We start from the raw sequence: 25,396 nt of genomic DNA on the forward strand, positions 1-25,396 counted from the left end.
ATACAAAAATTTGTACACAACTGTTCACAGCAGCATTATTCGTAATAGCCCCACAGTGAAAACAACCCAAATATCCATCAACTAAGGCATGGATAAATAAAATATGGTCTGCCTGCACAATTGAACATTATTTGGATATTAAAAAATGAATAGAGTGCTGATAAATGCTACAACTTTGATGAATTTTGAAAACAATCTAAATTAAAGAAACTAGTCACAAAACACTATTTATTGTAGGATTTCATTTTTATGGAATGTCCAGAAAAAGACAAAATCAATAGAAACAGAAAGTAGAGTAGGAGTTGCATAGAACTGAGTGAGCTGGAACAAAATGGGGAGTAACTATTAAGGTGTCTGAGGTCTTTTGAGAGGAAAATAAAAATGTTCTAACACTGATCGTTATGATGGTTGCACAACTCTATGAATGTACTAACAACCTTTCAAGTCAGGTGCAGTGGTGCAGGCTTATAGTCCCAGCGATGTGGGAGGCTGAGGCAGGAAGATCACATATTCAAGGCCAGCCTTGGCAACGTAGGGAGATCCTATCTCAAAAAAACAAAAAGGACTGGGGATATAGCTGAGGGGTAAAGCACCATGGGTTCAATCCCTAGTACTGTAAAAACAAAAACAACATTCAGATATATGCTCTGAATGGGTGAATTGTCTGGTATGTGAATAATATCTCAGTAAAGCTGTTCAGAAGAAGTCAAAAGGAAATTTATTTCAATAAACGTGTCACATAAAAACGTAAGTGAAAAAGGACAGACAAAAAGACCACATATCATTTGATTTCATTCCAATAAAATGTTTGAAAAGGCAAATTTTTAGGGACAGAAAGTAAATTAGAGGTGGCACCAGGCTGGGGTAAGAATGAGGATTACCTGTAAAAGGGCTCAGGAGTGACAGGACGTATTCTAATATTGGATTTTACTAATAGTTGCACAACTCGGTAAAGTTATTAAAGATCATTGAAACTGTACACTTAAAATGGGTAACTTTAATAAATTCCTTTCATTGAGACTCAGACTTCCCATCTCATTCACAAAGAAAGCCAGTGTTATAGTCACTCTAGGGCCTGAAGAGTACACTGAGCTGATGTCCTTCCTCTCTTATCCCATATTCTTTCTCTCCTCTCCTTGTTCATCCTCTAGCCACATCAGTCTCCTTATTATTCCTCAATCAGACACCCTCTGTCCTCAGGGCCTTTGCTCTTGCTGTTCCCTTGGCCTAGAATGCTCCTCCCTCAGATATAGAAGAATTCCTTCCTCACTGTATTTGAGTCTTCATTTAAATATCTCTTTCTTCATGAGACTTTCCCTGGACACCTCCTAAAATCACACACCTGTCCCTAACCTACACAAATTTTAAAATCTCCTTTTCCTAGTTTATTTTTCTCCTTAGTTATTTTCATTATGTGACAATATACTATATTTATTTTATTTGTAGTCCTTCTTTCCCACTAGGACAAAGCTCTGAATGTATTGATATTTGTCTGTTGTTTGTTGTTATATCTTCAATGCCTGGAACAGTTCTTAGCACATAGTAAGTCCTCAATAAATTATTGAATGAATAAACAATATTTCATAGACTTCTTTCCATATAAGTTTACTTCATTCTTCTTAATGGCTGCATAGTTTCTACTGAATGAATAAACCCCTAATTTATTTGAACAATTCCTTGTACCAGTAGCCAAGCCAGGGAATGTGCCTGGAACCTTCTTATATAATCAGTCAGCCCTTCATCTTAGGACTCAACCAACCACCGATATAAAATATTTTGTAATTGCACCTGTACTGAATATATACATTTACTATCTAGTATAACAACTGCTTATGTGACACTTGTATTAGGTATTATACATAATCTAGAGGTGATTTAACAAATACAGGAGGATATGCATAGATTATATCCAAATTATATGCAAATACTATGTCATTTTATATAAAGGACTTGAGCATCCATAGATTTTGGTATGCAAAGCAGGTTTTGGAATCAATCCCCTGCAACACTGAAGGACAACTGTATATATTTGAGCTCTAATCTATCCATTACAAAAAATTCCTAGGAAGAGATTTTGTGAGTCAAAGACCATCAACAAAACTTTGATAAATATTCCCAAGTTGATCTCCAAAAAGATTACACTAATTTACACGCCTAGTCAATAGTATTCAAGAGTTCCTCAATCTCTCATCCACACTAGATGTTACCAACTGGTTTAGTCTTCACTAATTTCATGAGAAATGTTAGTTATGATTTAATTTTCATTAACTTAGTTAAAAGTGAAATGAGACTTTTTTTTTTTTTTTTTTTTTTTTTTACGGTGCTGGGGATTTGAACCCAGGCAAGCACTCTACTGACTGAGCTATATCCCCAGCCCTGAAATGAGACATTTTTAATCAAACATTTGTATTTTTGAGTTGCTTTTGAGGTTCCTTGTTCATGTAATTATGAGTCTATTGGTATTTTTATTGATAGAGTAGAGTTCTGTGTATTAGGGAAAATCTATTATAAGCTCTAACTATTCTTCATATTTTTCTTGTATAAATTTTGTTTACAGTGTCTTTGCTAGTTTATCAACTTTTAATTTTCAAGGAGTGAAATCAATATTTTCCTTTTTGGATTCTGATTTCATGCCATGCTTAAACAGACCTTTCCTATTCCAAGACTATATATATATATATAATTATACATATAACTATATACATTTTTTTCACTCATGCTTTCACCTGATACCTTTAAACTCTTTCTTTTCTTTTTTCCTTCTTTTTCTTTTTTTAATTTCAAGTGGTGCTGGGATTGAACCCAGGGCCTCCGGCATTCTATAAAGCACACACTGTGCCACTGAGGTACTCGGCAACCCCACATATTTATTCTTCATGCTTAAATTTGTAGTCAACTTGGAATTTATTTTGGTGAAAAAGAAGATTCAGTTCACACTACCTACATGGCTCTGCGACTTTGTAACCAGCAGTCAAACCAGAGATCCTACCTGTATCCCAACAGGCCAGACTTGGCCACTGGCCTGCATAAGAAATAAGCTAACGATGTGAAAAGGAAAAATGAATTTTATGCAGTTCGATCAAACTAAGGAGAACATTATTTGCTTATTTCTTGCGCCGGCAGGCAACGCTTTTCAGCCATCCTGGATCCAGGTACATTCCCTGGCTTGACTACTGGTACAACTCTACTCATTTATTAAATAGTTCATTTCCCACTGATTCTAAATACCATTTTTATCACATACTTTCCCGTATGTTTGATCTATTTAAAAAAAAACTTTTTTAAGTTGTAGATGGACACAATACCTTTATTTTATTTATTTATTTATTTATTTTTATGTGGTGCTGAGAATCGAACCCAGAGCCTCATGCATTAGGGGCAGCGCTCCACTGCTGAGCCCCAGCCCCAACCCACTGTTTGATCTATTTTTGAACTCTATTTTGTTTCATTGATCCGTCTATTTCTGCACCAAGATAAAAATGTTTTAATCTTTGTTTTGTTTTTGAATGAACCGTGGGAGTGACAAATCTTGACAGAATAGAATGAGAGAAGAGTGGACCCTCCACATTCTTTTCAGCCCAGGGTTCCCCCTTCCCCTGCATGCTAGTCACACCTGCTTACACCTGCTGCTCTTCCGGGCTCAGACTCTGGGGGCCGCTGCCGGGAGGGTAAGTCTACGGACCAGGACCGACCACGGTTCTGGCATCACATCCGTTCTCTAGCGGAAGTCGCCTGCTGGCGGACCAGGAAGTAGCTGAAGGCTGGGCGATGGCAGTTGGGGAGGCCTCGCTCCGGGACAGACCCGATGCTACTGTGCCCCCGCGGTAGAGCAGACCTGGGCGGCAGGCTCCGGGTCCCGAGGTGAAGAGCTTTGGGGCCTGACCTGGGACCTTAGAAAGGAGCCGGAGAACCCGAACGGCCTCTATTGCAGCCTCTTCCCTGACCCTGGCCTCTGAATTGCCATTGCCGGGGCTGCCCCGGAAGCAGGTCCACTTGATAGACCGCTCCTTAGAGAACGGCGCGGACCAGGATTTACCCCTTTCACCACGATCACCAAGACTGGGGGTATCCCGGGGCTGGAGATTCAAGGGCGCAGATTCTGCCTAACAACATCTCTCCACCGCCGCAGGGATGGAGGGGTCTAAGACGTCCAGCAGCACCATGCAGGTGAGCTTCGTGTGCCAGCGCTGCAGCCAGCCTCTGAAACTGGACACGAGCTTCAAGATCCTGGACCGTGTTACCATCCAAGAGCTCACAGGTCAGCAAGACCCGTGGAAAGAGGGTGGTCAAGAACGTGAAAAGTGGGCAGCTTTCGAGACAGGTCTTGTAGTGACAGTCTGTGTAGACTGCCTTAGTCTCGCCATGTGAATCTAGAAAAGTCACATCATCTCTCATCTCTCTGGCTCCCTGTTTTCTCATCGGGAACATAAAAGAGTTCTGACGTGATTTCTGAAACAAAACAAAGGTCCTTATTTTTCTGCTCCTGCTGTTTCAGAGTAAATGAATATGTATATATAATAATAAATGGCATTTGTTGAGTACTTGCTCTACATCAAGTGCATTACATGTATTACTTCACTTACTCCCTTCTTCAACCCTATGGAGAAGTACCATCATTGCATCATTTTACAGGTGAGGAACTTAGGCCTAGAGAGGTTAAGTGACGTCCCTGAGGTCCAACACCTGGTAAGTGGACAAATAGAGACTCAAACGTCCAAAAAAGCAAGATGAAGTTAGAGAAGATTGAATAGGCATTTTAAGCTCATGAGTCTGGAGTCAGATCGCTTGAGTTTCAATCCTGACTGTCATGCGCTGAATGGCTTTTTTACAACTTTTTTCCCCCAGTACTGGAGATTGAACCCAGAGGCACTTTATCACTGAGCTACATCTCCATCCCTTTTTATTTTAAGAGGGTCTGCATAAATTGTCCAGCATGGCCTGGAACTTGCAATCTTCAGCCTCCTGAATCTGGGATTACTGGCGTATGTCACCATGCCTGACTTTGCAAGTTATTTTACCTCTCTAAACCTTGGACTTTTTAAATTTTTTAAATGTAAAACTGCCTCCTAAGATAGTTGTAAAGATCATATGTGACAAAGCACATAAATACTTAGGAATATGCTGGGCAAGTAGTACTCAGTAAATGTTAGATATTATTATTACCTCATTTTTCTATTTTGAGAACAGGTCTTGCTAAGTTTCCCAACTGGGCTCAAACTTGTGATCCTCCTACCTCAGCCTCCCAAGTAGCAGCATCTACAGGCTTGAGACACTGGACCCAGATCTATACCTTCTCTCACCTCTCATCTCTCTTTTAATATGTTTTTTACACTTTTAAAAGGTTAATCATGCATTAAAATGTACAAATTTTAGCTCCATGTGTGTGTGATAAGGTGTGGGATCTTAAGGATTCCTCTGAAAGCCTCTAGCATGCTAGGCAAGTGTTCTACCACTGAGATGCACCCTCAGCCCCTGCCCACCCCCAACTTTTAAAAAATTTGGTACTGGGGACTGAATCCAGAGACAATTGACCACTAAGCTACATTCCCAGTCCTTTTTATTTTTTATTTTGAGTCAAATTCTTACTAAGTTGTTGAGGGTCTCACTAGGTTGCTGAGCTGGCCTTGAATTTGCAATCCTGCCTCAACCCCCCTAAATCATTGGGTTTACAGGCATGTGCCACCACACCTGGCTTCCCAGCCCCTTTCCCCCTTTTTTTAATCTTTTTTTTTTAAGCACTTCTTAAAAAACTTTATTTTATTTATTTATTTTTGTGTGGTACAGAGGATCGAACCCAGTGCCTCACATGTTAGGCAGGTGCTCTACTACTAAGCCACAACCCCAGCCCTTTTCCAGCCCCTTTTAATATTTTATTTTGAGACAGACTCATTAAGTTGCGCAGGCTAGCCTTGGTCTTGCTGTCCTGCCTCCTAGGTAGCTGGATTTACAAGCATGGACCACCAAGCCTGGTTTAGCTGTACATTTTTTACCACAAAGCTACACCTCCAGCATCTACATTTTTTTTACCTACTTTAAAAAAAAAAATTTTTTTTTTTTAGTTGTAGATAGACACAATACCTTTATTTTATTTATTTTTATGTGCTGAGGATTGAGCCCAGTGCTAGGCAAGCCTCACACAATATTCGGCAAGCACTCTACCACTGCGCTACACCCCCAACCCTTTATCTACATTTTTTTTTTTAATTGACATATTTATGTGGTACCATGTTCAAATCAGGATAAGCACATCTATCTTCATCAACATTTATCATTTTCTGTGGCAAAAATATTCAAGATCCTTTCTTCTAATGTTTTGAGATATACAGTACATTATTGTTATCTGTAGTCACTATACTGTGATAGAACCCCAGAACTTTTTTCTCCTGTCTTGCTGTAACTTAGTACCTGTTGACTAACCTTTCCTCATCTCTCTAGCTGCCTCCCTCTACTCTTCTCCAGCCTCTAGTAAACACTATTCTTCTCTCAACTTCTATGGAATCAAATTTTTTAGATTCCACATGAGTGAGAACATGCAGTATTTGTCCTTCTATATCTGGTTTATTTCATTTAACATCATGTCCTTCAGTTACATTCATGTTGTCACAAGTGATAGGATTTCATTCTTTTTTTATGACAATAGGATTCTGTTGTGTATATATTAGCTGTACATTTTTGACAAATAGATATGCTTGGGTAATTACAATCATTACAATGTGGAAAAATTTTATCTTTCAGAAAGTTCCCACATGTTCTTTCCCAGTTATTCTAGGGGGAAGGGAATATTACCTTTTTTTTTTTTTTTTTTTTTTTTGCGGTACCAGAGATTGAACCCAGGGGTGCTCTACCACTTCTACCACTGAACTACATCCCTAACTCTTTTTATTTTTTATTTTGAGACAGGGTCTCACTTAGTTTCTTAGGGCCTTGATAAGTTGCTGAGGCTGGCCTCAAACTTATAATCCTCCTGGGATTATAGATGTGTGCTACTGCAGGCAGCAAGGATGTTAACTTATGATAGAAAATGTCAAAGTATATAGTGAATTGCTATGTACCCATCACCTAGTTTCAACAATTGTCAACACATATTTAATCATGTTTCATCTACAGCCCCATCCATTCCTCCCCACCTTGAATTATCTTGAAGCATATTCCTAACATACAAAAGTTACACATATTTCTGTATTTTTGAAAAATAAGGACTCCAAAAAATAATCATGATACTCTTTATGCCTTTAAAATTTTAACATTTCTTTGGTCTGATTTAATGAGGAAAGGGGGAAAGAAATCCTTCTGTGTGTAAATAGTAGTTTAAGAAAAAATTAGGAGTGGGGGTAATGATGAGGGTATTTTAGATTCTTTTGCCATATTTCCCTAAACCCTCCTGCTTTAACAAGACTGTTTCTGACTCAGTATTTTCCTTGCCCTTAGCTCCATTACTTGCCACAGCCCAGGCAAAACCAGGAGACACCCAGGAGGAAGAGGCTAACTCAGGAGAGGTAACAGATGTGCCTTCTCCCCTATCTTCCTCATACAATAAATATACTAAGTGGGAGATTTGATATGAAAGCACAGGCTGGGTTTCTGCAGGGTACTTGTGCTCAAAGAGCTCCCAGTCTTTGGGGGTTATCATGTCTGGTTAACAAGAGACAATCTGTGTGATTAGTCCACTTTGAATCATTGAAGGTACCGAAGTACTCCTAAGGTTATAGGGTTAGTGAATAAGGCATCCTTTAAGAAGTATGATTAAAAGTTACTGAGGTGATACGTAGGTCATTCCAGGGAATTCCTGGTTTGCATCTGTTGTTCTAGTTAGTTTTTCACATCTACTCTTCCCCGTTCATGAGAGTATGATTACCCTAGTCAGAAATGATTGTCAGTGTTATAGAATATTTAATTTTTAAATTCTGATAATGCTGGTGATAATTTGCATTGCCAAAGACAGGTGTCATGAGATTTTTTTTTTTTTTAAGTACAAGTCATTTATTTGGAAACATATTCCAGGAAATTCCAGTAGGAAGCAAGGATGCAAAATGTGAAAGCAAAAGAAAACAAGGAAGGGGGATATGGTCAAACCAGTAACATCTGTGGGTACCTGGAACTCCATCCTGTGAGGTGGAATCGAACACATACCAGAGACTTATCCTGCCTGAGTAACAAGAGGGCTTGAGTGTCCACCCACTGTTACCAGTCTCTGAAGGCAGGCTGACCTTAGGTGGGATGAAGGCTTCTAATTCTGGCTGGGACCCTTTACAGGCAGTGCAGGGGCCAGGGGCTAGAGGAATCCTTCAGCAAAGAAGCAAGTGGGACTGGCAGTTGAAGTCAGTAGTTTGTCATAAGATGATCACATAAATGGTATGGAAATACTGAATATATAAATTATCCATTTTTGTCTTTGCTGAGAAACTTCATTGCAGTCTGATCTCTTTCCTTGTACCATGATTTAGGGTATTTTTTCCCCTACCCCTGATTGGTAAGTGTTGAGAAAATGCAAAATTAATCATTAGAAAATGCTGTTCCCCACCCACCCCCCCAAAAAAAAGCAGTCAAATGGACATGGGGCTTATCTGTATCATAGGTCCTTTCTTAGTCCATAAATATAAGGATTAACTGGATAATACCCATTTCTTAAGTCTTAGTAGTTTATCAAGTCTTGTGGTTGTCAATCAAGGGTGAAACCAAATAGTTCTGAGGCTATTTGCGAAATAGACTCCACCTCTAAGCTTCCAGAATTCTAATGCCCACCTATTTCTTTCCCAGGAGCCATTTATTGAAACTCGCCAGGATGGTGTCTCTCGCAGATTCATCCCCCCAGCCAGGTGCCTACCACTCTTTGGTCCCTCGTTCCTTGCTAGTCGAATTTTAATTGAAGGCAGAACTTGAGACCTGGGGCTAGGTGATGTAAATGAATCATCACCTAGCCTTTGGCTTTTCTAGAAAGAATGTATTCCCTCATACCTAGCTCAGTATGGAGTGTTTCATGTTCACACAGTGGGAAGGGATAGTAGCTTAAATGTGAAGAATTGAGAAATATTAAAGAAGTGATTTACTTAAGAGATGGGCTTTTGAGAAGATTTAAAATAGCAAATGTTGTTAGGTGTTCAGGTCCTTAGTTCTCATTAATGCAGCAAGTAAAGGTTGCTGGCAAGGAGTGTAATATTAAAAAATAGTCATTCTTGATTCTCCTTCCTTTTTTACTATAGTCACATATCAGTTTTTTTGTTGTTGCGTTTTTGTTTTTTGTTCATTTGTTTGTTTTTGGTACTGGGTGTTTAACCCAGGGGCACTTTCCCACTGAGCTGCTCTTTTTATTTTATTTTTATTTATTTATTTTTTGAGATAGGGTCTTGCTAAGTTGCTTAGGGTCTTGCTAAGTTTCTGAGGCTGGCCTCAAACTTGTGATCTTCCTGCCTCCGCCTCCTGAGTCACTGGGATTATAAGTATGCACCACCACGCCTGGCCATATATCAGTTTTTGGTGTTCCCTCTCCTTCCTTAGTCCATCCAGGCCAACCTTTTGCTGTGGAAGACCAGCATGACCTTCCCTTGCAAGAGGGGTACCCTTGGGAAGTGAGGTTAGGGATGGGTGTGCACCTTGAGGCCCCTCAGCTGGTGCTTGAGAGTCTCTGCCACTGGCAGCACAGTAGGTGGAGGAGACCTCTCTGCTCCCTCATGTGGCCCATGGGCGGGGGGCTGTCTGCAGGATGATGTCTACAGAAAGTGCTAACAGCTTCACTCTGATCGGGGAGGCATCTGATGGCGGCACTATGGAGAATCTCAGCCGAAGACTGAAGGCAAGTTGGCCTCATTCCAATGTCAAGCAGTTGAGCCGATTGGTAGAGGGTTTGATTGGGCAGATATTATAGAGGAGGACCTACCCCAACTCTCTGGTATTTCCAGGTCACTGGGGACCTTTTTGACATCATGTCGGGCCAGACAGATGTGGATCACCCACTATGTGAAGAATGCACAGATACTCTTTTAGACCAGCTGGATACTCAGCTTAATGTCACTGAAAATGAGTGTCAGAACTACAAGTGAGTGCCTCCAGAGCCAGGGCCCAGCAACTAAGACCCGGGTCTGGAAGACTATTTAACCCTTACCCAAGACCCCTCCTGCACTAGGACACACCGAACAACAGGTTCCTTTGGTAAGTGTATTCTGCCTGCATCCTCGGTAGATGCTGTCTGGAGATCCTAGAGCAAATGAATGAAGATGACAGTGAACAACTACAGAGAGAGCTGAAGGAGCTGGCATTAGAGGAGGAAAGGCTGATCCAGGAGCTGGAAGATGTGGAAAAGAACCGCAAGGTAGTTGCAGAAAATCTGGAGAAGGTCCAGGCTGAGGCTGAGAGACTGGATCAGGAGGAAGCTCAGTGAGTGCTCACCCTGTTCTGTCTTCCTGCCCTCCAGGCACCAGGAGAGGGAAGGGTTCCCAGCTGAATATGTCTGATTAGTTTTGTAAACTGTAGTCAGGCTGTCATTTGGCAGCATGTCTGCTGCAGATCCTGTTTGTTGTTTCCAGGCCCAGTTTCTAGAGAATTGTTTGGAAAGTTACATATGAAGAGTCAGCATGATCAAGTGGGAAAAGGGTGTTGGCTAGAGAGTACCAGCATCAGAACACTGGTTGGCTCTCTCCTGGAGGGAATGGGCCTAGTTGGATAATAACACTTTGCATCCATCATCTGGAAAGATGAGCCTGTTCACCTACATTTGTTCCCTCCCACATCAAAAATTTCATGGACGTTCTTTCTTTTTTTTTTGGTGGTGGTACTGGGGATTGAACCCAGGGGTGCTCTGCCACTGAGCTATACCCCAGACCTTTGAATTCTGTTTTGAGACAGGGTCTTGCTAAATTGCTGAGGCTGGCCTCAAACTTGAGCTCTTCCTGTCTAAGCCTCCCAAGTAGCTGGGATTACAGGCATATGCTACCATGCCTGGCTCATGGATGTTCTTGACCTGAGAGAACCCTTTGTCAGGTGGAGGACATACAGCGTTGGGGAAGCAAAGGAAATAGAAAAAAGGTCAATTTTTCACAGTGATATAACAAGTTTCACTGGAAATGGTGTATACTAACTACTTAAAGGATAATCAAATGTGTAAGGGAAGTTATAGAGGCCAATTAATGCCAATTCATGAGGGAAGCCAGTCTTAACCCATTCACCTCACTTCTGAAAAAGATCAGAAATAATAGAGGTTTTTTTGGTCTAGTTAAAAAGAGTCTTTTTCTTCCACCTGCACATATGGGCAGCTGGAATTTCATTTACATTTTTTTCCCTCTTGGGTAAAATAGCTAAGGCATGTATGTTCCTTTGAGAGGAATCTATGCCAAATATAGAAAATGCTGTAACTAAATGTAATTTTAATCACGAGAGTAAATTGTTCAGAGTTATGATGGGAGTGAAACCAGTTCCCAAACTAACAATCTTCAATGGCCCCCTTGGCTGCTCACAGGTATCAGAGGGAATACAGTGAATTTAAACGGCAACAGCTAGAGCTGGATGATGAGCTGAAGAGTGTAGAAAACCAGATGCGGTATGCCCAGATGCAGCTGGACAAGCTGAAGAAAACCAACGTCTTTAATGCAACCTTCCATATCTGGTAATGAGGCTTGAGACTGAGGCATGTCTGGGCAGCACTGCCACCATGGACTTTAGCTGTTGATGGCGAAGTCATGGTGTCCATCTCCCCCAAAAGAGGGACTGTAGGTCATCTTCACCCCAGCTAGGTTTCTGTCATTCCTTGTGATAGGATATGCACAATCAAGGGCTTAGAATTCTAGATCTTGGTGGTACTCACTCATCCAAGGAATGGGAGGGGTCTGAGTCCTCTAGCCACCAAGTGAGAACCTGGTCAGCTTCCTGATAATTTCTTACCCCAGGGTCTGTCATGTATTCATTTCATGTTTTATCCACTTAGCTAGTAACCGTTGACGTGTCTATTGTGTGTAGGGGCTATTCCAGAAAGACCACAGCAGACAATATTCAGTCTACCTCCAGTTTACTTATAATCTGGTGCAAGGGATGGATAAATAGTAGGCAAGGGTAGTACAGTATGAAAAAGGTAAACCCAGGATGTTGAGGGAACTAAACCCAATTCAGGGAGGCAGCATGGAAAATTTTCCCTAGAGGTTGATGGTTTTGCTGAGAGGTGAAGTAGATGTCTGCAGAGGGAGCGTTGTTCCTGGCAGAGAGAACATCATGTGCAAAAAAAACAGAAACCAGGCCGTGTAAGTTCAGAGAAATGAAAGGAGTTTATTGTGACTAAAGATTGAGTGTAAAGGGGTGAGTATCTGGATATGAAACTGGACAGTTGCCATTTCCTAAAGGATTTTGTGGACCTCACTAAGGGGTTTCCAATTGATCCAAAAGGCAGAGGGAGCAATTGAAGCATTTTAGGTGAGGAAGTGACATAATTGCATTTTTATTTGTAATGAGAGCTTTACCTACAACGTGAGAAATGATTGGGAGAAATAGGTTAAGGAAATTTGTCAGTAGGAATCTAGACAGAAAAAGAGTGGTTGGAGAGAAGTAGACATAAGAGCAGTTAGAGATAAGGGGACAGATTTAAGAGACTGAGGAGGTAGAATCAAGAGAGCTTGATGGGTTTTGCTGGGAGGGAACCGAGAGAGCATTCAAGTGTGACACTCAGGGTTCTGCTTTGGCATCTGAGCACCTGGGAGAAAGGTGATGACTCAAGTTTTGGGCATGTATTTAAAATGCCAGTTAGTGGTTGGATATATGAATCTGAAGATAAGGAGAGAGATTTATGCTGATTTGGGGGTGAGAGTGGGAAGTCTCAGTTTTATTAATCCCTGTATTTTCCTTCCACCTTTTTGCCTTCCTCTACAGGCATAGTGGACAATTTGGCACAATTAATAACTTCAGACTGGGTCGCCTGCCGAGTGTTCCTGTGGAATGGAATGAGATTAATGCTGCTTGGGGTCAGACAGTGTTGCTGCTTCATGCCCTGGCCAATAAGATGGGTCTGAAATTTCAGAGGTAAGAAACACAGTCCTTCCTTGGGTGTGGAGTGTCTTTGATATAATCTGTGTCTCCCACCTGCTACTCCTCTCTACTGTAGCAGGAGTCTTTGCTGCCAGCAGACAGAATTTTCTGTGGGTGGAGGCTCTGTCTGCATGTGGTTCTTCCTTTATCACAGGGCTCTTTCCATTGATAAAGCAATCATCAAGCTACAGGACTATAGCAGTGGTCCCCAACCTACAGTCTCCAGAGCCTTAGTGTCCCTCAAGAGTTTCAGTTTTTTGTTGTTTTTGTTTTGCAGTACTGGGGATTGAACCCAGGGTCTTACGCATGCTAGGCAAGTGCTCTACCACTGAGCTGCATCTCCAGCCCTTTTTATTTTTTAATTTGAGGCAGAATCTCACTAACTTGCAATCATCCTGCCTCAGCTCCTGAGTAGCATGGGTTATAAGCATGTGCCACTGCACCCACCTTAGTTTTTGTTTTTTAATTCTAAACCAAAACATATATTAGTCCATGAAAAGCACCCAGCTAGTAAATAATAAATGTAATTTTTTCAGTAAACAAAAGTCTTTTAAACATGGATCTATGGGGGAGGGTCAGAGAGAAGGTTGGGAATAATAAAAGGAGTCCTTGGGTAGGATGCAGATTGAAAATCTGCAACTTCCCATTACTCTTTAGGAGTCCTATGTCCATCTCTGTCTGCATCTTGATTTTAGGTATCGACTTGTTCCCTATGGAAATCATTCATATCTGGAGTCTCTGACAGACAAATCTAAGGTACTATGGGAGGCCTCCTTTTTCACTGGAACAGAGTTCTTGTTCCTCCTAACAAAATGGTTTAGTTTGATATTGGTATTATTCAGTTTCTTACACTGAGCTAATCAAAGAGTCTATGTCTTGTTCAGGCTTAGTTCTTTGGGGCTTATAGAGAAAAATTAGGTTTTTAAAACCTGTTGAGAAGGGATGTGGGCATATCAGAGGAGAATGTATGCATTAGGATGGAGACGAAACCACTATGAGGTAGAGGTTAAGTACATTTCCCCTATGGGGAAGTAGTTCTAGGTGCATTGTTAATTGTATTTATTCAAGGTTATGGAAGATATAGCCTAGCCCCAAACTGGTTGTCAGTGGATACAGACAGAACATGACTTGAGAGATTGATAGGACTTGGGAACAATCTCTGGTTGGACTTTCTTGGCTTCCAGCATGTTTTCTTTTCCTGGACAGGAGCTGCCATTATATTGTTCTGGGGGGTTGCGGTTTTTCTGGGACAACAAGTTTGACCATGCAATGGTGGCTTTCCTGGACTGTGTGCAGCAATTCAAAGAAGAGGTGGAGAAAGGCGAAACACGGTTTTGTCTTCCTTACAGGTGAGTGTCCCCCAGTACTGAATGAACTTGTAGTAGGACCCAGTTAAACAGAATTGAGGGATAGGGAAAACATACAAATGTGGGGAAAGCAAAACATGGTGCAGAGTCACATGACACTGATGGGCAAGACTGATCTAACACTGCAAGCAGGAGAGTGTGACCCCCTTGTCCCGGTAGTAACAGAATGTCGTCTTTGTTGGTGTTGGAGATTTTCTTGGCAGAAACCTCAAGCCTGATTTCAGGAAGGTTTTTCCCTGAAACCTCTGGAAATATACAGGAATGCTTTGGGTCAGATTTGGAGGAGCCGGTTAATAGGGGAAACGCTAGTTCAAGAGAGGAAAGTTGAACCACTGCTATCACCCTAAAACCAAGTATTTTTTTTTTCTTTTGCCTTCCTTTGCCTTCCATGAGTTCAGGAATTGCCTAGGAAAACAGTACTGTAACCCTCACTTAACCCCTGCTTCTGGCTTCTCATGTGTTTGGGTGTGTGTCCTGTCTCTGTACTCCACAGTGACAATGAGGCTCTTGTGACAGCCTTCTTGATTTTTGGCTTTCAAGCAAATCCAAAATACACTACCGTTTCTTGCCAGGAGTTCTTTATTAGATAAGGTGACGTGAATGGTCCCATGATCAAGTCCCTGTCCATTTGCTTGAACTGACTTAACTTGGATCTCAGTTACTAATGAGTTCTGCTGTGTCCATCTGCAGGATGGATGTGGAAAAAGGCAAGATTGAAGACACAGGAGGCAGTGGTGGCTCCTATTCCATCAAAACCCAGTTTAACTCTGAGGAACAGTGGACAAAAGCTCTCAAATTCATGCTGACGAATCTTAAGTGGGGTCTTGCTTGGGTATCCTCACAGTTTTATAACAAATGACTTTCCTTTTTTCTTAAGGGGATATTTGTCTTAAAGGCTTTAAATTCTGTTTTGTTTGCAAAAAAAAAAAGTTTTAAATTTGGAAAATATTAAACAGCACATGTTTACAATACCAAAAGAGACAAAAGCCACTTTATTTTAAAATATCATATGACAGATAGTTTCCAGAGCTACAACATGCCATGTATAGTTACCAGCCCTTGTCACAGTTTTGCTCCTAACCCCATGCCTTCTCTTCCCTCTACCCCTGAAAAACTAATTTAAGTTGGATTTTATTTTTGAGTTGAACTGAGATTGATGTGTTTTCACTGGATTTCGTCTCTCAGCTTCCTGCACTTAAAATATGAAATATAAGCTTTTGTCTCCACTGAGACGATGAGATGTTTGAAATGCACAGTTGGAAAACGACATCTAAGCTTTGCCTGGTCACCATGTGATATGATCAGAAGCTTGAAATTTAACACTTCTCACTCGGTTCAAGTACTGAATGCCTATTTTGCTCTGTGTTAGAGTTATAAAACGGTGTTTGATACTGCTTGAGACATTATGGAGAAATTTAATTATTTGTAATAAAATATTTGCTATAGTCTAATAACTGTCCAGAGGTGTACTGTTGGATTTTTGTTTAACTAAAATAGAGTACTTTGTATTCTTTGAGAACTGAATTCAAGTTCAGGTATGTGTAAATTCTTTTGAAACATGCTTAGAGAAGGTTTGGTTTTAGATTTTAAAAACAATAATGAAAATAGCTGTAGAGAAAGCCCTGTTTGTGTAGACTTCAATAACAGAACAGAGACATTAAACTAAGGGGAAATAAATACTATCTCTTTGATACTCAGTCAAGGTCACCCAGATAGTCTGTTTTGAGACTCTGGTTATGCTAATCTCTCTGTCTTATAGTCCCGATTAATGAAATTAAGTTAAAAGCCATGAATATATTCTTAAACAAAAATGAACCAACTTCACTAATCTATCTCCTCCAAGCTCTTTGACACTTTTAGGCTTATATGACAAAAAGGACGTTCTTATCCACCCTGACTCTGACACTGAAAAATGTGCGTGAAATTGGGATAACAGCCAGATGTGGTGGCACTCACCAATAATCCAGCTACTTGGAAGGCTGAAGCAGGAAGACTGCCAAATTTGAGGCCAGTCTAGGCAACTCAGAAAGACCCTGTTTTCAAAATGGAAAAATAAAAAGGCTTGGGAAGGTAGCCCAGTGGAAAAGCATTTGCCTAGCATGCACAAGGCCCTATGTTCAACCCCTATTATAAAAAAAAAAAAAAAAAAAAAAGGAATACAAAATACAGTTCAAAAGAGACTTGGAACTTTTGTACTCTGAGTATGAAAGTAAACAAAGGGAGGGATGAGTACAGTGACCAAAGGCTGTTTATATTTGGTGGATTCGGCCTGCCTCATGTGTTAGAGGAAGCAGGAGCCTTCAGAGTTCTGGCTGCCAGGTGGGGAGGAACAGGCTGCTGTCGCCCTGGAGTGTTGGCTCCCACGCTGTGAGTCAGGATTGCATAAGAGAACTCAGCAATGCTCTCCAAGGCAATGCCAGTGATGCTCTGCAAATGTTCCACGACCTTCACAAATAGAGACAGATTTTGTATTACTAAATAATGTGTTTAGTGCACATATACAAACACACACACTGCTTGGGATGATCTCTTAAGCCAAATATAAAAAGTTTTTCATTTCTCTGAACCTACAGGGAAAAGTAAGTCCAGATTTCAATGCTTGCCAATGGCCAAATTACATTAGGATGCGCCCTGATAGTGTTGGGCATGGAAAGTTTCTGCTGGGCATAGCCCTTTGCTGGAGACAAATTTTGTGAAATATAAATATTTGGGCTTTGACATTTTCTTCTTGAGGGAAGGTGTACTACTAGACTTTAAACATGCAGGTTGGAATTATGAAATGAACATGCTGAACTTGAGCATCTATTTCCAATTTTAAAGAGAGAAAAGAGGAGAAAATATTTCAATCCTGCCTTAGTTTTTTCCCTCCTAGATCCTGTTCAGTCACCCTAGTTCTGGGTCTTGCCACCTATCTTTTGTAGGTTAACTTCTGTTTAACCAAGGGAGAAATGCTTTCTATTAAATTAATTCTGACCATGCTGGTCCTGCTTGGTGATGCATACCTGGCTCCAGCACTCATGGTTTTGGATGAAAGCACTTGCTGCAATGATTCCTACTGCCAACAGCATGAAGTCTTCCTTCACTGAAATAAACTTTTCCCTGAGTGATTAAAACCATATTAATTTTGGAGCTAGAAAGAAACTTGATCTTCCAACTTAAACTACAATTTGCTTATGTTGACCATCTTGGATGTTTTAAAACATAGAAGGAAATGGTCAAGTAGTAGCTAATTGACCTGCTTCCCTATTCTCCCCCAACTCAACTGGGATTAAAACATGCCCTCATGTCTGAGTGGTTTATAGGCCTTTTGTTGTTCCATCTGTCTCCCTAACAAATGTATCTGTAAGGCCTTTAACCAGTCTGACTTTACAGTAATCAAAAACTTTTGTCCAAGTTACAACCTTATGACTGTTTTTTTCCCCCAAGTAACTATAAAAGCAGTCAGTCCACTAACCTAAAATTATAAGCAGCTATAAAGAAAGACATAGGAAAGAAAGTTAATTACTTGAAGTAATTTAAATCCAGAAGTAAAAGCTTTTAGAGTTTTCCTGATTGGGTTCAGTCATCTGCATCCAAACAAGATATAAGAAGTTAATGAGAACCAGGTAACCTGTGTAGGTTTTCAGTGGGCTAGATGCCTTACTAGAGTAATTCCATTCCTCACATTTACAGATTCTTGTGATCTGTCCCCTATTCCTTGTTCCTAGAAGGAACCTACCCTAGAGGAGTTACTTACCCTTGGAGTTGACTAGGTGTGGAGTTCTCAATTGAAGCCCTCAGCAGACTTTCATATATGGGTTCATGCAGAAGATAGACCAGGTCAAGCAGGGTCAGGCAGGTTGCATGCAGCTGTGTGGCTGGGACCAAACAACCATTGTATCCTAGATGGAGTGTGAGCAGATCAGGAAGCATTAAGTAGATGTTCTCTAATTATAATGACCATTGTCTTATGACATAGAGCTGTTTAGCTACTATTGTGCTTCCTGGTTCCTACATTCTATAAGCAGGTCAGTTGCAAAGGACAAAGGTAGAGAAACCTCCATCTACAGTATATATACAATTATAGTATATTTGTTCCTATCTTATCTTCTGTCCCCATAAAATCAACCGTTTGCTCCTGCAATCAGAAAGTACTGGGCTGGGGATGTAGCTCAGGTGGTAGAGTGCTTGCCTCGAAAGGATGAGGCCCTGGGCAAACCCCCCCCCCCACCCCCACACACACACAAAAAGTACCTAGTGAGTCCAAACAGAAACCAATTTCTGAGACCTCTGGCTACTTCCCCTATCAGGTGCTGGAGGGAGCACCTTTTTCAGTCATTTAGAGACAATGTCAGACTTCCTACCGCACGTCATTGGCAAGTTCTGCCTGCTGTTCCCACACCCCGGAGCACGTATTTCTATTGCCTTCTATGGAAATCTCCAACCCACATTTCTTGACACAATGAAGTACCTAAAACCTCAAGAAGCATCTCTACATATGCCAGGGGAGTGGGCAGATTTATTTGGAAGTTCAGGGACTTCAAAACATCAAGCTCTGACTCCAGCAGTTCTTCTTTAGTGTATAGATACCCCAGAGCCTGGAGGAAATTCAAGACCGTAATGTTGCTGATTATCTGAGCAAAGAAAAACAAAACAGGGAGGGAGAGAAGGATGTCAGGATACAGGTCATATATTTTGGCGGAATGTACTAAGTTCTTCACAGCCCAACCCATGCCTTCATTGCCAGTCTTCCCTCTTGGTATTTGTCCCTTAAACTCTATGCTTATTGTGCAGATTGCTTGCAGTTCCCAAACTCACCATGCTGCTTCCTGGACCTAGATCTCCCTTCCTTCCCTCCCTTTCTTCTCACTGCCCTCCCAAACTGTGTACCCTCTTTTCTTGGGACTCACTCATCTGCCACCCATCCCCACTTCAAGAAATCATTTTCTCTAAATACACTTCCTTAACTCTCCAAGGCCGATCAGGTACAGTCCCAGCCCTCTGTTATTTATACTAATCATAGCACCTTTTTATCCTATGTGTATATTTGTCTTTTCTCATTAGATAATACATTCCTTGAAAGCACAAGTAATATTTTTATTGTTGTAGTTATGGTACCTAGTGCAACATCTGCCATAGGAGAAACTCAATAAATATTTGCTGAACAAATGTATTTGGCTGCACAGACATCTGATAGTAATGTGGTAACATTTTATCCTCTTATAATACTTTTCCTTAAATGGTGATAGATGTATTGGCAAATCAGGCATCTTATGCAAACTGTCCTTGAATCCAAGGGGAGGAAAGGTGACCTGTGTGAATGATGGCATCTGTCCAGCAATTATACTTCAGGAACAGAACCTCAGGTTATTTAATAACTACCTTGATGTGACCGTGTGTGTGTGTGTGTGTGTGTGTGTGTGTTTAGGAGGTATGCTTAGGAAACATAATTATACTCTGGAATTTCCACATAAGTAGTACCACCTAGCCTAGGAGCTGGTTTCTCAGTCACCTCAATGAGCTGGTTTCTTTCTACCACTCAGGTGCCCACAAACTACCCCAGCTCCTTACTTTGTAGTGGAAGGAAAGTTTGCTGGCCAGCTGAACACATGACACCAAACGAAGGATAAACTTATTGAAAAGCTGCTCTTTCAGAGCCTTCCAATTCTCAGACTCTATCTTCTCATTGCCTCTCAGCTGGATTGTGGCTTGCCTGCAGATGTTCTCTGCCTGCTTAACCATAAACCTGCAAAGAAGGGAAAGGGAGAGGAAAGAATCTGCACTGTGATTCAAACTATGCTTCATTTTATCCTCTCAGGTATCAAGTGCTGGCTAAGAAATTTATACTTGCAAGTAAAAGAGAAAGGGTGTAAGAGAAAGGGTGTAAGAGTAAGGGGCAGAGTACTCAGAGGCTTCAGAATAAGGCAACTAGTATTTTTGTTTTGTTTTCTAGTACTGAGGATTGAACTCAGGAGTGCTCTACCACTGAGGTACTTTTTGAGACAATCTCAAGTTGCTGAGGTTGGCCTCAAACTTGCCATCCTCCTGCCTCAGACTCCCAAGTTTCTGAGATTACAGGCATGCACCTCCACTCTGGCTGGCAACTAGTTTTTTTGTTGTTTTTTTTTTAAGATTTAGGTACATTAGCCATTCTGAGAAATACCACTCAAAAAGGCTCAGGGTTTTACCTTTCTAGGATTTCTACAGCTTGATAGCTCACGGATTTCTCCAAACACCATTGTTCAGACAGGAGAAAAATAAACTCTGCCAAAACAGGAAAGAAGAGCCTAATTTACAAAATGCAACCCAAATCACTCTGTGAACTCTTGGTGTTGTGTAAAGGCCATGAAGGGGCTAAGCGAAGAGGGTCAAGAGGTGAGAAAAATGAGATAGAAACAACCAAAGCTGAGCTTGGTTTTCTTTGCTGCCATAGGGCAGATCAGAGGCACAAAACGGAGGCTGACTCAGTCATGGGCTTCACAAGTCCCCTCAGTGGCCCAAAAGCATTCTTGTGGGTCTCAGCTGATAAAGGCCTCACCCAGTTATACACAAACATACCAGCTACATCATGCTGGGAACCTTCAGCTTCAAGGAAGATTCTCGGATGGATAAAAACCCTAACCCCTATATTCTGTTTTCGGTGGAATGTTGGCAGGGAAGAGAAAGGTCCCTCCTGGAGCGTCAATAGTTTTATAAAACTGTTTGTTTAGTAACCACCCTCTGGAGGACTCCCATTGCTTTACAAACACGATTCACCTTACAGCTGGACACTACCTCTCCACCATCAGTTTGTTGGGTAAATCTATGGTGGCTGAACCTCTCCCCAGGAGCAAATTTATTACTGTGGAATGACTTGTCTTAAAGAGACATTCCCTAAATCAGGCACATAGTTCAATTTAGGGGGAAGGAATCACTAGGAAGGTGAGAAGACCAAGGCACTTGGCAAGATTTTAGTCCTATCACTCTTTAAAAGAATATCCCCAATAGAATTCTATTTAGCTTGAATATCATTAGAAGGTAGAAAAAAGCGTAAATTTCCATTTTCAGCAAAGAAATCTATAGACCTAAGAACTGTTAACATTGATGACCAAAGAGTACAGGTTGAGTCTCCCTTATCTGAAATGCTTGGTACCAGAAGGGTTTCAGACTTCAGGGCTTTTTGGATTTTGGAATATTTGCATCCCTAATTTGAAAATCTGAAATCTGAAATGCTCCAAAACTTTTTGAGCATTATGTTGGCACTCAAAGATAAGGGATAAGGGATGCTCAATCTGTGTACATGTAGTTGGATTATCAATTGTCTTTAGAGAAAAATCTGACTCTTAAAAGAAAAAATATTTTTTAAAAAAGACAGAAGAACAGTTTATCAATCTACTCAACAGACACTACATACATACATGTACAAAACCTTATCGTTATAGCGACTACAGCTTTGCTAGCAATGTCCAATGAAGAACAGAATTAGTTTGAGCAATTCAGAAAAAAGACTTTTGTGTATTACTAGCTAGTTTTAGTTTTGGGATGTGTGTGTGTGTGCTCACACACATGTGTACCCACGTGTGTGTATGTTTACACTCAGCTGTTTCATTTGTTTTGGTTTTGGTCTGAATCATCTGAGCATTCGTTTCTGGTTTCCATTTTAATTTTCCAAGAAAACAGCTTGGCTCAGGAGGAATGGATGATGGTTACATTTCTCCCTCAATACCGGATCCACCTCCTCTGCTTACAGACACACTCAGGTCTATTAAATAAAAAGAAGCTCCCCTTCCATGATCACAAGCTCAGTCTCTCTCTTCTTCCCATCACTGCTGAATTTCTTACACACCCACTGCTTCCACTTCATCACTGGCTAATTTTCTGCAATTTGGCTTCTACTTTTCCCAACTTGCTGAAATAATTATATGTCCAAATTGTTAAATAGGATGGCCTTTTTGCAATCTTCATTCCTGTTGATATTCCTAAGACATCTGAACCTGCAGAATATCATCCTTCTGGAAACTCTCCTCTTGGCTTCCAAAAGTCCCTTGGAACTTTTGCTTCTATATCCCCAACCTCTCCATTTCCGTCACAACTCTTCATATTATTCTAATTCCCTGAACACAAAATTTTTCCCAAGGAAATGTCCTTGACCTGCTTTTCTTTTCTCCTACACGCTCATGCTCTGCCTCAGTTTCAACAATATCATTGAAGATAACTTGCAAACCTTTATTTCTAGTTCTGACCTACTTTGTGCATGTTTTCTTTTTTAAATAAATTTCAGATGTTGATAGACCTCTATTTTGTATTTATTTATATGTGGTGCTGAGAATCGAACCCAGTGCCCCACACATGCTAGGCAAGTGCTCTACCACTGACTCCAACCCCAGCCCCTGACCTGCTTTTTAAAACAGCCTGCAAGAAACTTTCCTCTAGATGTTCTTCAAGTACCATAAACTCAATAGATCCAAAACCAAAACAATTATTTTTCTCAAAGTCAGTTCCTCCTCTTTTGGTTTTGGGTTGTGCGCGCACGTGTGTGTGTATGTGTGTGTGTGTGTGTGTGTGTGTGTGTTTCTCTTAATGGCACCACTATACTCCCAGTCTCTGAGACACAACCCTTTCGTATGGTCATCTTTTCCTTCTTCACTTTTTTAATTCACCTAGGGAAGAACCCTAGATTTTGCTTCTGAAATGTTTTTAATTCATCCTCCCTTGTCATTTTCTCCATCCTTCGCCTAGATTACTGACAGAGGCGCCTCTGATCTGCCTACTTCCCATCTTTCTCTAGTCAAATCCATCCTTTACATCACATCCAAAATAATTTTTGCCAAGGCAAAAGTTACAGTCATACCACTACCTTATTTCAAAACCGTCAACATTTTCTCCTTTTCCTGTTAAATCAAGTATAAACTTTTTTTCCCTTGACCTTCAAACTTCTACATGGAATGTCACCAAACTACCTGTCTTAAATCCAACTACTCTTCCAAGAGCTCTGACTGGTGGGCTACTCTGTATCCCCACACATCCTAAGCTTCCCTCACTTTATTCCCGCTATCCCATTTTGGTAGAAAGGCTGTCCCCCTCCTCCACCTTCACCAACCAACCTTCCTTTAAGGTCTACTTCAAATATCACAATGCCTAGACCACCTCTTAATTCTATTATTACCCCATCCTTCCTTTCAATCTCTGTAAAAGCTTGTTTATCTCTTATGTCACTTATCTAACCAAGCTTGTACCTAGTCATTTATTTGTCCAAATATCCCTCAGAAGATTGCACATAATTTGTGAGCAAGGGCCACCTCTCTATTTCCTCTTTCTATGGCAGGCAGTTTCTAAGTACTCTATATATGTTGAAGAAGTGCAGGGTGGGGTGCGGGTACATCTTGTTCATCACTACAGCCCTAGCACCTGGCAATAAAGCAGGTACAAAGTAAAAAAAAAAAAAAAAAAACCTGAATAAATAAAATAAAACGAATCTCAAGGTTAGTGCCTCAAAGGCGCCTCCCCGGCCCTGCATCCACACCCACGATCCGGGTCTTCCTGAAGCTGCCCATCCGTCCCCCAGCCTCCTGCACTGCTTGTTCATTCTGCTGGGCCAAATGAAGCAGGGCGTCTTCAATAGTTTCTGTGGCAACAGCCCCAAACTGAAAGTCACTGAGGGAGTTCAATCTTGGCCTCACAGGTCTGTCCATATTCAGAAGCCTTTGGGGGCCCTGGGACAGTTCCCTGGATCCATAAACTTAGCTTCTCTCGGAAGCCTTCAGCACACCCCAGGTTCCCCGTCCCCTTGCAATGTTTGTCCCTGCCTCAAGTCTGAGGAAAACCCGCTTCCCACCACAGCCTCGAGCTCTCCACAGCTTTTCCTGCTCCAACGGCCGCGGGACCCTCAGCCAATCAGAAAGCACGGCCCCTTCCCGCCATTCCGGCCCTTCCTCTAGGGTCACCGCCGCTACTCTGCAATGGGAAAGTGAATAGGGACTACAACTCCCAGCATTCCCGGCGGTGGGCAAGGACTACTTTCCCAGTGAGCCCCGCGCCTCGGGACTGCGAAGGGCGGAGCGACAACATGGCGGCGCCGGGGGCTGGTGATCCTCTGGATTCCAAGAATGGAAAGGCCCCCTTCGCTCAGCGCATCGACCCGACTCGGGAAAAACTGACTCCCGCGCAACTGCACTTCATGCAGCAGGTGCAACTTGCCCAGTGGCAGAAGACGCTGCCACAGCGGCGGACCCGGAACATCGTGACCGGCCTGGGCATCGGGGCCCTGGTGTTAGCAATTTGTATCCGTCCTGGCTGCACCGCAGATAGGGATACGGGCAGGGGAATAAAAGCGTGTGGGAGGACCGAACCAGGCATTTAATGTTTGGGTGAAATAGGGTTAATACCAGCCTTTCTATTTCTCAGGTGCTCTTTAAATGTGATTTGGGAATAATGAGGGAGTTGTTGAGGTCAGGGTTCAAAAAAAGCAGAGTTTGGGACTCTGGAATCACTCATTTGGGAGAATAACGGGTGATAGGAGAAGGGAATGTCTGTATTCCAAGTAACTTCCTGAACCCACCTCTCCAGATGGCTACACCTTCTACTCGGTGTCCCAGGAGCGTTTCCTTGACGAGCTGGAAGACGAGGCCAAAGCTGCCAGAGCCCGAGCTCTTGCGAGGGCATCAGGACCCTGAATTGGATGGGCATTGCCTATCTCCAGTCTGGTGGAGTCCCTTTACATGATGGATCATACTCCATGAGCCTGTAGAAATTGCTTGTGCACAGCATCACTGGCCTACTTAACTGACTTTGGATCGTTATTGAACCCAAGAAAGCAGAGACTGTGCATTTGGCCACTGTCAATGGAATCTTGCCCCTATCCTATGCACTGTGTACGGTGAATCCTTTTTATTTGTTTCCTTGCTTGAGAGTATACAACCTTGGCTTTTCTCAAACTTTGTGGTTTAGCCTCCTTCATCTTCCAGAGGACCAACTTATGGGGTGGGGGGGTGGCAGTTCTGTGCAGTGTTAGAGCCTGAAATGGGAAAGGTAAGGTCAAGTTAAGAATAATAAACTGAGTCATTTCTCCT

The 25,396-nt window shown here is 41.7% G+C and overlaps 3 protein-coding genes across 7 annotated transcripts; 2 read left to right on the plus strand and 1 right to left on the minus strand.

Moving 5' to 3' along the window:
* Nucleotides 1-3,727: 3,727 nt before the first annotated feature.
* On the plus strand, nt 3,728-15,828 carry BECN1 (beclin 1). 3 transcript variants are annotated; one of them, XM_079133357.1, is made up of 12 exons: nt 3,728-3,861; nt 4,130-4,258; nt 7,429-7,496; nt 8,758-8,816; nt 9,700-9,790; nt 9,897-10,033; nt 10,177-10,371; nt 11,450-11,596; nt 12,847-12,996; nt 13,698-13,758; nt 14,209-14,351; nt 15,060-15,828. In XM_079133357.1, exons 2-12 carry the CDS (start codon nt 4,132-4,134, stop codon nt 15,226-15,228), a joined length of 1,347 nt encoding a protein of 448 aa, XP_078989483.1. In that variant the 5' UTR covers nt 3,728-3,861; nt 4,130-4,131; the 3' UTR covers nt 15,229-15,828. The 3 variants fall into 3 exon arrangements, 2 of the variants coding, with proteins under 2 accessions (XP_078989483.1, XP_078989484.1); XR_013762786.1 differs by having other exon boundaries at nt 3,839-3,861; nt 14,187-14,351; nt 15,060-15,110; XM_079133358.1 differs by lacking the exons at nt 3,728-3,861; nt 7,429-7,496.
* Nucleotides 15,542-24,366, minus strand: CNTD1 (cyclin N-terminal domain containing 1). 3 transcript variants are annotated; one of them, XM_079133359.1, is made up of 7 exons: nt 23,851-24,366; nt 20,537-20,612; nt 19,920-20,094; nt 18,820-18,982; nt 18,106-18,250; nt 17,372-17,468; nt 15,542-16,814 (listed from the first exon to the last, which is right to left on the minus strand). In XM_079133359.1, the coding sequence occupies exons 1-7, from the start codon at nt 24,017-24,019 to the stop codon at nt 16,644-16,646; spliced, it is 996 nt and encodes a 331-aa protein (XP_078989485.1). In that variant the 5' UTR covers nt 24,020-24,366; the 3' UTR covers nt 15,542-16,643. The 3 variants fall into 3 exon arrangements, with proteins under 3 accessions (XP_078989485.1, XP_078989486.1, XP_078989487.1); XM_079133360.1 differs by having other exon boundaries at nt 24,163-24,361; XM_079133361.1 differs by lacking the exon at nt 20,537-20,612 and having other exon boundaries at nt 23,851-23,940.
* On the plus strand, nt 24,354-25,261 carry COA3 (cytochrome c oxidase assembly factor 3). Its single transcript, XM_079133362.1, has 2 exons — nt 24,354-24,607; nt 24,894-25,261. Exons 1-2 carry the CDS (start codon nt 24,394-24,396, stop codon nt 24,998-25,000), a joined length of 321 nt encoding a protein of 106 aa, XP_078989488.1. The 5' UTR covers nt 24,354-24,393; the 3' UTR covers nt 25,001-25,261.
* The last annotated feature ends 135 nt before the right edge of the window (nt 25,262-25,396 follow it).

The sequence above is a fragment of the Sciurus vulgaris genome, assembly GCF_902686455.1.
Source record: "Sciurus vulgaris genome assembly, chromosome: 3".
Taxonomy (NCBI): domain Eukaryota; kingdom Metazoa; phylum Chordata; class Mammalia; order Rodentia; family Sciuridae; genus Sciurus; species Sciurus vulgaris.

Bases quoted from the DNA above. Each gene is read 5' to 3' on its own strand.
- BECN1 (XM_079133357.1), top strand. From the start codon at position 4,132: ATGGAGGGGTCTAAGACGTCCAGCAGCACCATGCAGGTGAGCTTCGTG. The intron at 7,497-8,757 runs GTAACAGATGTG...TTTCTTTCCCAG, and splicing joins AAGAGGCTAACTCAGGAGAG to GAGCCATTTATTGAAACTCG. The intron at 10,034-10,176 runs GTGAGTGCCTCC...CATCCTCGGTAG, and splicing joins AATGAGTGTCAGAACTACAA to ATGCTGTCTGGAGATCCTAG.
- CNTD1 (XM_079133359.1), bottom strand. From the start codon at position 24,019: ATGGACAGACCTGTGAGGCCAAGATTGAACTCCCTCAGTGACTTTCAG. The intron at 20,613-23,850 runs GTGTGGATGCAG...CTGTTTTGGCAG, and splicing joins CAGGAAGACCCGGATCGTGG to AGTTTATTTTTCTCCTGTCT. The intron at 20,095-20,536 runs GTAAAACCCTGA...CCTTCTTTGCAG, and splicing joins GCTGTAGAAATCCTAGAAAG to GTTTATGGTTAAGCAGGCAG.
- COA3 (XM_079133362.1), top strand. From the start codon at position 24,394: ATGGCGGCGCCGGGGGCTGGTGATCCTCTGGATTCCAAGAATGGAAAG. The intron at 24,608-24,893 runs GTATCCGTCCTG...CCACCTCTCCAG, and splicing joins GGCCCTGGTGTTAGCAATTT to ATGGCTACACCTTCTACTCG.